The 12,018-nt window shown below is 35.7% G+C and overlaps 1 protein-coding gene across 1 annotated transcript in view; it reads left to right on the top strand.

Annotated features, from left to right (window-relative positions):
• CPS1 (carbamoyl-phosphate synthase 1) overlaps positions 1 to 12,018 on the top strand; it is a 531,928-nt gene that overhangs the window by 236,739 nt on the left and 283,171 nt on the right. Inside the window, exons 16-17 of the mRNA XM_044075706.1 lie at positions 2,482 to 2,610; positions 7,151 to 7,295. Coding sequence (XP_043931641.1) covers positions 2,482 to 2,610; positions 7,151 to 7,295 — 274 coding nt within the window. The remainder of the gene's footprint in view (positions 1 to 2,481; positions 2,611 to 7,150; positions 7,296 to 12,018) is intronic.

The following is a 12,018-nucleotide window of genomic DNA, read 5'->3' on the forward strand; positions in this document are numbered from 1 at the left end:
CTGTGCATGCAAGCAGTAAAATTGTATTCTGTTTACTTGTTACAGTGAAAAAAGAAGATTTTGACTTTACCCTGAGACAGACATCTTCTCCATGTGCTGCCAGTATCTAGAATGGTAGTGGAAACCCCTTGCTCTGAAATGTCAGTGGGAGTTCCCTCCTAGAAGGGTGGTTGTGTAGCATGTTCCTGTGATGTGACAAACATTCTATAAGTTGATAAAGCTGGCAGGGAGAGACCATATCCATTTTTGAGAAGTTGTTCGAGACCATCTGAGTGGTTTGCAGGTTTGCTTCCATTTGTAAAGATTCCTGGAGAAACAATAATAGAGTCTCACATCTACTATTACGCTCAATATCTTCACACAGCCATACTGTCCTTCAGGACCTATCATCTAACAGGCCAATGTCATCCCTACATGCACTGTATGCATGTAGTTTTTTCAACTGAAGGGTTGCCACAAGGAAGTTCCTTTCACATTTGTTTCTAGAACTTTCTTGGGGAAGACCTGAGAAGTGTAGAGCCCACCACTGTCATTTATTCATAACAACTGATAATGACGACACCAATTTGGATGATGCAGAACAACAAGAAGCTTTTCCACAGAGAAGCTCTTGATAACACTGTGCCAATAGTGCACTTTACTCGCAGGAGGAAAATGCTGTTGAAAGCTGCCGTGTTAAACAAAAGCATGAACCACAGATTTTGCAAAAGATTGTCAGGCAGTATTAATACATGGTCCGAACCTTTTTTTATTGGATTGGGCCGGTCAGTGAATTGTTGCTTGCTTTATAAATATATATATATATATATATATATATATATATATATATATATAAATATATATATTTTGCAAAGAAATTTCCCTCATAAAGAAAAATCTGAAATTGTTACTGTCATGGAATATTCCATTAAAGTAAGCCTTACAGTCATATGCCTTTTTTCCATGCACAACATATTCTCGTGTTTCTCAACTAGGGTCTTTGTGATGGTATTAAGAGACGAGCTTTCACCAAGCTCTCTGCATTAGTCAGTCAAATTCAGTAAGGAAAGGAGAGTAAGTTTTTTTGAGCCTGCAGAGGTTGATGACTTGAACTGACCTAGTCATGTACCATCTTTTTGACAACCAGACTAAACATAAATTTCTCAAAATATGGATAATTCTTCTCGGGAGCCCTGTGGTCTGTTTTTTTTTTTTTTACTAGAGGGAAGGAAGATTTGGAGTCAATGTCAAATCCTGTGTCAAAATCTAAGGAGAGAGAGAGGAAATATTTTCTTATGAGCGGGGGATTTTTTTAGCCTTTTTAAATTATGTCTCACTCCATACTGATTTCTGGAATTTCTTCTTGTTTTTCCTTTCTGAATACTAAGAAAGTAACTGGAGAGTGTGTACTTCTTTATCCCCTGCAAGAATTCTGATGCTAGATAAGAATGAACACTAATGAATGGAGGCAGGTCTGTCTTCCATGTCCATTTTTGAAAACAGACAGGAAAAAGGATCTGATTAAGGAATAAGATGGCTAAAAAATGATTATTCGCTGCTTTTCATATTCTTTATAAAAAGTAAAGCAAGCTGATATTTTTTTCTGTTTTGAGTGGCTGCAGAGATCTGCAGCATGTTAGCCTGGTCTTCCTGTAGGCATTTTGTGTTGACAGTGGTTTGGGTGTGTAATGGGAGGCCTCATAAAAGAGAGTTCATACCATCTGGGATGTGCTTAGAGATATGCTGTAAGGAGAGCACCTCCTTGTAACTGTTTACATAACTATGAAGATTTGCTGTCTGACACTACCTACAAGATCTTAAGGCTCCTATTTAGTATACCGTTGAGCTTCTCCACTGCTGTCTTTATTAATTCAGATGCACAAAGGCATCCCCTAAAGGGATCCCCATGCCTTTGTTCAATTGCAGTTCCCTATTATGTGTCTTATCCACCATACATTACAGACCATCACATTTATTTGCTGTTTGTCCATGTAATGCAAATATGTCTTTCTTCTATAGCAAACAACTGTGTCAGGAATATGCCATCATCAGCCCTTGAGCCATCTGTCTGTCCTTTCTCACATCATTTCCATCCAAATGAAAGTTAGAAACATACGTCAGAGCCTCTGAAGTTTGTGTCTTTATGAATGGGCAGACTGAATATGGCATGGTATGCGTAGCTTACTTCTATACATTTTCCTGCCATTCTAATTCTCAGTCATGTCCTTTCTCTGCCCGGTCAATGATGAGGTCCCCAAAATTTGATCTGTTTCTTTCCTTCTCCTCACACCTTGTGGACACCAATGCCTGTTTTGCTGCAGACTGGGTGTCCATTTTTCATGGTCTAATTACACTATTATGTAAATGAGTTATGGATTGATATGATATAAGGCTGTGCAGTGTATTGGTTGAGTTCTAAATTAAGTTTCTGTTCCTGTTGTTTCTTTTCCTTGTACGTTTCAGAGGAAGCATAATATTTATACATGTCTTTTCATCTTCTAGGTTGAAGATGCTGTTAAAGCAGCAGAAAAAATTGGTTACCCAGTGATGATCCGATCAGCTTATGCTCTTGGTGGCCTTGGCTCAGGCTTATGTGTCAATAAGGAGAAGCTAGTAGAAGCAGCTACAGTAGTAAGTACATCTATTCTTAAGTTCTTTTCAGTGTAAACATACACCTATTAGCAGACTAACTTCTGCTATTTTTGTTGTACTGCTGTGGTTAGGACTGATTGTTCATTTATATTTTCAATCCTGATTTCAGGACATAGAAAATTTTACTAGCGTAAGGAAGTAATTGGCTAACACCACAGCTTTGCCCTTTCCCCCACCTTAGTGCGATCTTGGAGTTGGTATATATAGTTAGGGGAGGTGTGGGGGTCACACCCCCCCACTTCAGTGGGTTTGATTTAGTGCAATATATGTTGTGGTGTTATGGTGGATAGGTGATTACTTACCCTAGTAAAATTTTCGATGTTCGCTGAAGTGAATTTCACTCTTCCTGTGTCGATGAGTAGGTGTTCGAGGTAAGTACATTTCAGTTATTTAATATAAACCCAAGACCACATATGAGAGAAGCTGAGATTATTCTTACCACAACTAAAATGGATATAGAGGGACATGAAGGTGGTGCACAGCATCATGTTGGAATGTTATGATGAAGTTACCATGAGGATGAAGGACTCTGGGAGGTGGGATGGCACAGTTAGCAGACTGTAAGGGCAAGCTAATCCCTGGATCTGTGAAAGTATTTATAAATAGAAAGGATTGTGGATAATGGAAAGGAATATAACAAGGTACTGAAGAAGACATTGGACAGGTTGAGAAATGATGAGGAGAATGGAAGAAAAGAGGTGAGGCACAATGTTAAATTCAGTGGAGGAGAAACTAATTAGGTTAGTTCTCTACTGCTATTAAACAAACCAAACGTGATGTAATCTGTTAAATCCCAAAGAATAAGGCACCACGTCTGGAACAACAAATTAATTTATTATAAAGCGCTTTTCTTCCACACCAAATAGTTGAACTTCATCAGATACAAGTACTTCATTCACTAGAAATAGTTTAAATAACCCTCTCAGTAAGTCACATGACTTCCCAGCTAAACATTTTTAAAGTGCTAGTCACATCTATTAAGAAATAACAACATATATTTAAAATGACCATATTACTGTTTCTAAAATCCACAGTTACACTAGTTAAAACAAAAATATGTTAAACTTCTGTCAGGCAGCTTAATAAAAAAGTGAATATGTGTATAAAACTTAAAATTTATATTAGGGGAGAGGAGAGTTATTTAATCGACAGGGGCTGGACTTGTTAGATTTAATGTGTAAACATCATACCTTGCTTGCAGAAGAAATAACAGATGCAGTTTCCATACTGGATGTTCAAATTAAAACTCACTTGGACTTTGACCGTTATAGACATGATTATGCATGTATTTTTCAGAGTACAGACCAACACATTAACAAAATTAAACTAACTAAAGTCAAGAAATTAGAAAGGGACCATGCTCAGTACCTTAACGGAACTGCCTATCCACGCCCCCTTACACCACAAGCATGGAATGTCAGAGGAGGCGGTGCCAACTATGAGCTTAATGTTAATCACACTGGTAATGAATGGAATAGAGAACAAACTGTCTACACACACTGACTGTGAGCAGGCGTTTAACTATGGCTATGAAAGTCCAGAACAAAATGAAATTGTGCGAAGGACCAAGTGATTACAAAACCAACAAACACACTCCAGTTTTAATGATAACCAGCACAATAGCAATAACCAGCCTCCTCAAAATGCCTCTAATCAGGGTTTTACCAGAGGGAAATACCAGCACAAATGGAACCACTGGAAGAAGCACAACAAATGGAGGTAAACAGCTCAGCTGAGACTAATAACATTACTTATGAAAGTAATCCATTGGTTATCAAAAACACTGAGGGTGACTTTTATATTTATAACTATTCCACATTTGATGTAACTGTTGAACTTGCTAACATTTTGGTGGCTAAGGAGCTGACCTTCAGTCGCTCGACGAGAATCGACATTGATAAATGTATTTTAGATCTGAAACTTTTTGTAAGAAAGCTACATTTAAAAACTCTTCTAGGTAACACTAGTTTAGAGGACCAACAGTTTAGGATAGCCAGCTTGTTTAATCCACCACTGCAGAACCTTCTACATACTTTTGAACGAGTTTGTGAACTCGATTTTAGGATGTTACAGTCTACTAACAAAAGGTCCGCAAGTAATTATAAGTTAAGTAAGGATGAGCAGGCCTGGCTTAGTTTGTTAAGGTCAACTAATGTCAGAGTCATGAAACCAGATAAGGGTAGGGGGCTGGTATTCATGGACTCTGACGATTATGACAACAAGATTGCATCTATTTTGAATGCTGATTCTTACCAACAAGTTTAATTAAATGAATACAACACAGCTAACCAATGTATAAAAATTTATATTAATGACTTATACATTGATGGTAAAATATTCGTAAATTTATACAACATGCAGATACTGAACCTGTGGCACCAGTCATGTTCAGAGTCCCTGAAATTCATAAGGACCTTCAAAATCCACCACAAAGGATCATTGTAGATGGTAGAAATTCAGCTACATATGCATGTACAAAAGTGGTGGATTCATTGTTAAAAAAATATGTACAAACTGAGGTACAAATTTGCAGGGACTCCTGGACATTTCTTGAAAAAATTAATGAACTTGACTTCAACACACAACACGATTTTCTTACAGTGGATGTAAGCGACCTTTATACGGGTACTGAATGGGTGGGAAATATTTTAAGAAGCAATTCTTTATATTATATTGTCTAACAATTTAATTCACTTTAAAAAGAATTTCTATCTACAAACAAGGGGAGTAGCCATGGGGTCACCTTGTGGCTACAGCTTCACCAACTTAGTAATGGTCTATGGGGAACACACTTACATTTTTAACACCCAGGAAATTATCACTCAAATAGTATATTTTACACGTTACCTAGATGACATTTTTTTTGTTAATAAAAGGTAACAAACTGGTAGCTGAAAAACTTGTCCATTATTTTAACAACACCACCTAATTTTTAGAATTCACCCACAACTTTCATGAACAAGAAATGTCCTTACTAGATGTACAATTAAATACAAATAATGAGGAGGGGAGATATGAAACTAAAATTTTCAAGAAATCAACTTATTCAAATACATTCCTGCACTACACAAGAACCCATCCACACCACCAGAAAAGGTCAGTGGTTAAAGGGCAACTTGTGCGTGCCGCTAGAATGGTGACTACTGAAATGGATTTCCACAACGAATGTGAATTTTAAAACAAATGTTTATGAGAAGAGCCCACCCAACTTCATTGTTGATGACTTAATAGATGAAGTCAGGTCCAAAAGGCATAATGGTTTTTAAATGCCAATTTTAATCATAATTCAGACTGTAAACATTTCTGCTCCAGATACTGTACAGTCAGAGGAGCCAATATATGTAGTAACAACAACAACTCTTGCTTCAGAATGTAACTTTAGTCTAGGTTTTCTCACCACATTTAACTTGGACTTCAGCTACATTAGAGATTTAGTTTGCAAAAACTGGAACATTCTCATGGAAGACAAGGAATTAGTAGCAAAATTGGGATCTTCGCTTAAATTTATTTTGAGAAGGGCTACCAGTTTTAAAAATTTGCTCGAACAAAATACTAAACTCAACTCAATTCATGTAGGACTGAAGCAATGTGGGAATTGCCATTACTGTAGGTACATGGACGTGTGCCTCACAACAATAGTGAACAATAATAAGATAACCTGTAGAATAAAACACAACTGTAACTCTAAGATGGTGGTTTATTTAGCCAAGTGTCAGTTATGTGAATCATTCTGCTTAGGTAAAACAGAAAGAAGGCTTAAGGATAGAGTCTAAGAACATGTATATAGTATCAATAGACAAAAAATGGAAAACGCCTTGGCAAAGCATATCTTTATGAATCCTGAACACACATTCACATTTTGAGTTATAGATCAGGTGGCACAGAATCCTAGGGGAGGCCCCATCCAGTTAGAACTTGAAAGACTAGAACTCATTGGGCATATTTGATTAAATGCCTGCAACTACCCAGGACTCAATGAAATGTGTTCCCTAATGCTTATTTTGAAACTGAAAAATCTAATGAGATAGCATTGGGGACCTCTCCCCTAATATAAATGTTAAGTTTTATTCACATATTCGCTGTTTTTTTAAGCTGCTAGACTGATGTTTAACATATTTTTGTTTTAACTAGTGTAATTGTGGATTTTAGAAACACTAATATGGTCATTTTAAATATATGTTGTTATTTCTTAATAGATGTGACTAGCACTTTAAACATTTTTAGCTGGGAGGTCATGTGACTTACTGAGAGGGTTATTTTAAACTGTTTCTTGTGAATGAAGTACTTGTATCTGATGAAGTTCAACTATTTGGTGTGGACGAAAAGTGCTTTATAATAAATGAGTTTGTTGTTCTAGACGTGATGCCTTCATCTTTGGGATTTTGCAGTTTGTTTTCCTGTATTTTGTGTGAGGTAATCTGTTGACTGAAATCCTTTCCAACCCCGGCTCTTATGGAAAGTTCTTAATAATCCTGTTCTTCCCCTTATTAATGTGAACTTATTTTCTTCCCTTCCGTAGGCTTTTTCACTGACCAATCAAATCCTGGTGGAGCAGTCATTAATAGGTTGGAAGGAGGTGGAGTATGAAGTGGTGAGAGATGCAGCAGACAACTGTGTCACTGTATGTAACATGGAAAACATGGATCCCATGGGAATACACACAGGTAAGATGACAAAGGCTTGCCTTCTTACACATGATAGGTAACCAAGCAAAATAACATGTTGCCTGAAGTTTGCTTTGCATAGCTCTCAACCTTCCATCTCCAAAATGAGGAACACTAGCCCTCATAATGTGGAACAAATGGGCAAAATGTGGAACACATACTAATGGTTTACTAACTACTTTAACTAGGAAGGTCATAGGATGGTTAAAATATGCTGGTTTTACTTATAAAGAAGACCTTTTAATGAATTAATATGATTAATTTCTATTTACCATGGATTTCATTTAAAAAAAATCCTAACACCATACCTCTCAAGTGTACCTCATTATGAGGAACATACCTCATTTGGGGTCTTAAAAAGTTCACGTTCCTCGAAGTTCCTTGTAGTTCCCACATTGAAAGAGTTTGTCACACATTCAGTGTTAGGAATTCTTTTAAGTGAAATCCACGGTAAATAGAAATTAATCATATTAATTCATTAAAAGATTTTCTTTATAAGTAAAACTAGCATATTTTGACCATCCTGTGACCTTCCTAGTTGAAGTTGTTAATAAGCCATTAGTATGTGTTCCACATTTTGTCCATTTGTTCCACATTATGAGGGCTAGTGTTCCTCCTTTTGGAGATGGAAGATTGAGAGCTATGCCTAACACTGAATGTGTGACAGACTCTTTCAATGAGGAACTTTGAGGAACATGAACTTTTTACGACACCAAATGAAGTACATTCCTCGTAATGAGGTACACTTGAGAGGTATGTTGCTTTGTAAACCAGAATGTTGTATGCATCAGAAAGTTTCTGCATCTGGAAACCTGGAGATCTAATCAGAAATGCAGTTAATAGTTATAACATTACTTTAGTCTTTCTGGATTTTCTTTTGAAAGAGTTTTAGTTCCAACTACTTTACTAAATTGACCATTTGGATACACAAAAATCATATACTGATAAATACATCAAAAACTAAGCTTATAAGATTTGGGAGACATAGCTTAAAAGGTGGATATTTAATACAGTTCACAATGATTGAAACTGTAGGTTCATTTAAGGACCAGGGTACATGTGTAGATCCAACTTTGAGCTTTTCTATTCATATCAACCAGTTGGTTAATGGTAGTAATTGAAATGTAAGCTGTATAAAAATATATATAATGTGTATGAAATCTGTTTGTTAGTTACGTTAGACCCAAACTTGAGTATGGAATAATAATATGGAAACCGTATAAGAAAACAAGTATTGATAAATTGGAAAGGATACAGCAGAAAAATAACAAGAGAATCCATGGATGTAAAATTTTAAGTTATAATGAAAGACTAAAATATGGAAAATTGTACAGTGTCTCATATAGACATTTAAGAGGAGACCTTATTCAAGTATAAAGGGCATTTAGAGACAACTACCTCTGGAATTGTTTGGTGTTATCAAAGAGTAGTAGAGAATTATCTGTCATCCTGTGTAGAAGATTATATAGGAATGAGAGGTGTAATAATGGACTCTGTTTTCATGGGACTAACTGTTTTGATATATTGGAGGCTAGGAGAGCATTATTTCCCTTGCCTGAAATATGTGTAATATATGTATGTATGTATTATTAACTGTGGCAGTTTTTAGAAGTGTTTTTTTTTCATCGACTCCACTACTCCTTGGCCTCCTTTATGGAAGACTCATTTTTTATTTTGTGTATTAACTGGTAATGCCACATGAAAATGGACTTTCCCAGGGTTTAAGTTGTGTTATACAATATTTTTTAACACCTTTATTAAATTGTCACTTAAGACATAGGCAAACATACATTGATATAAAATAAAGCAAGCCATACTAACATTTTTCCTTTTACACACATCATACACCACATATATTCCTTTTATAACTATGAACAGTCCAACGGTACTTAAATTGCTCAATTCACATCTTCTCCTTAAACCTCACTCCTCCTCCTGATCATTATTTTGCATGTATTGTTCCCACAATTTCCATTTATTTCTGTGTAATTTGCTCCTTCCCTATTCTAAAGATCCCACTTTCAGTTCTTTTATCTCTGTTACAGTATTTCATACTTCAAATACAGTTGTTTTAGATTTTGAGTTCTGTATTCTAGCAATTACTTTTTGGCAGCCACCAGGATTAAACTTAACAAGGCCTTACTTTGTATAGGCAATTCAGATCCTGTGTCACAGCTCAAAAAAATCATTTCTTAGTTACAGCCATTTGCTCACCCAATATTTCTGACAGAGTACTGTGTAGGGAATTTTTAAAATCTGCCAACTCATTATACTCCCAAAACATATTTACACAATTACCTTGTTTTCATCATCACATCTCCAAAATTTGCCATTTACCTGAATAAAAAAGAATGTTTGAAGTCTGTTTCGGTATAAAATACCTGTGCAAATGCTTCCAAGCAAAAATCCTACACCTTCTGGAATGTGTTGCATACTTGGGAGCAATACATATATCCGCTCATTGTTCGCTTATACATCGCTTATCCAGTCCCTCTTCTACCTACGCAGATTAATTCTTACAGTTATCATGCAATATTCTATATGCCCTACTAATTATCAATTTTTTAACACCAGCTTCTGTTTTAGATTCAACTAAAAACTGTACTGGAGAAAATCTTTCACTTAGGATTCCCCTGTACCTTTCTCTTTTCTTATACTCTGACTTCAGCTCCTGGTAGGGAAGGGCACTGTCTAGTCTTCAGTCAAAATGTCTTCTTGGCCTCATCCCACTCTGTTATCTTTCCCTTTCTAGATATTTACTAATAATATCTTTGTTCCTTTGCTAGTGTTCTAAAGTAAATTCCTTCTCCCTCTTGTCTATGTTCTGCACCCCTTCTTGCAGTCATCCCTACTCGGCAAAATCTCCTTTTTCCCATTATTGTGTTGGCCTAGTTCTTTAGAATAATTTCTGGTACTTTATGAATATAATATTCTGTATGGCTGTTGTTATTCTCCTTAAGGATCTGCATCCAGAATCCCACTCTTCTTATTTTTTGAATTTCCTCCCTGCTTCTTCAGCATCGTCATCATCATCCCTTTTCCACTTTGAATTATAACATTTTGCTTGTGTTATGTATATATGAGCCTTAGTTGTGTAGCTCTAAAATATCCATCAAGTCAAGTAATCCTAAACTATCTTGTTCTACTGGAAGAATCAGCTTATCCTACTTAACTGTTGCCATTTTCCCTTCCCCGAAAAAAGCCTTCAACTTCTCCTCTGGTTGATAAAAATATGTCTGACCTGTATATAAAACTAAAGGGGACAAAAACATTTTCACTGCTTGTATCTTACTATCCATATCCACAAACAAGAGTTTCCAGTTTCTCAGTGTTTACATTATTGTTTGTTTAGTCTCTTTCCCACATATCCTTAGCTGCCATAACAGAAACCTGTTTAATCCATGCTCCTAAATACTCCTCTTATCATGTCCCCATAAATATGGATATTGCTGAAACAATTCATTTGTGGTTGTATAATTTACAGCTAAAACTTTTGTTTTATTTTCATTAATTTTATATCCAGAAAAGATTTGAAACTATCTCAAAATATTCCACACCACTGAGATGTTCTTTACTGGATTTATCAGGTACAAAATAATATCATCTGCAAATCAAGGCAACTTTTCTTGATTACCTTACCAATTAGATCCTTGAATTTCTGAGTCTGTTATTTCCTTTGGCAATGGCTCTAAAAATAAAGCAAATAACAAAGGGGTAAGAGGACACCCTTACCTGGTTCCTCGGTCCAGACACATCTCATCAGAGAGGAACTCTCCCACTTTAATTCTTGCCTCCGATCCTTCATATATCCTCCTAATTAAATGTATTATTGTTTCAGGAAATGCAAATACGGAAGAGTCATTTTGATCACTTTGCTACAACCCAATGCACCTGATGGGGTCTGTATAATAATTGCCAGATTGTCTGTGGGTATCAGTAGGCGTCACTGGCGATTGCTGGGAAGATTGTATGAAACGAAATTAATCAGCAGTCTAAACTCACTTTATTTTTGTGTAATATGTAAGCTGTTTCACCTCTAATCTCATAGACATCTGTCTAGGATAAGTACTTGGCCCATCTCTTCCTAAGAAATTAGATAATCTAATACAATCTTTCTTGTTTATCTGCTGTTGATCTGTGTTCCTCTGAATATTTTTTTTCTTGTTGCAACAATGATGAAATATTTAATGCTTATTTTTATTTGGATAATTCTTGCTTGACTAACAAAAATACTTTTATTCCTCCATTTATCAATGATAGTGCAAATACATTTTCGACTATGATTTCTGTAGAAATGGAACATTTAATTTCTTCCTTTTGTAAAATGAAATATATGTATTTTTCTGACTTTCATGTTACTAAAGCATGATGGCAAGCTTTATAAGTCGTCAGAAATGCCATGACTTGTTTTTTAAGGTAGTTGTCAAGATTTGCTTGTTTTAAATGCTCATCAGTATTACATTATGTGTTGTGAGCAGTTAAATGACATTAATACTTAAGAAAATGTTAGTTTTGCATTATTTGATGAAAGCATTTATTTATTTATTTTACATTTGATGACTGGGAAAGTCCGACTGGACACAGGTCCATTTTCAGCGGAGGCCCGGGGAGAAAAGCTCCACTTAAAACAATTGCTAAAGAGATAAATTTATAAGAAACAGCCCTGTATTCTTAATAGATACTTATAAAATAATATCTAACATTGCTTCAACATGCTTATGTA

Source organism: Protopterus annectens, chromosome 6.part1, assembly GCF_019279795.1.
Source record: "Protopterus annectens isolate FY-2018-M chromosome 6.part1, PAN1.0, whole genome shotgun sequence".
Taxonomy (NCBI): Eukaryota; Metazoa; Chordata; order Ceratodontiformes; family Protopteridae; genus Protopterus; species Protopterus annectens.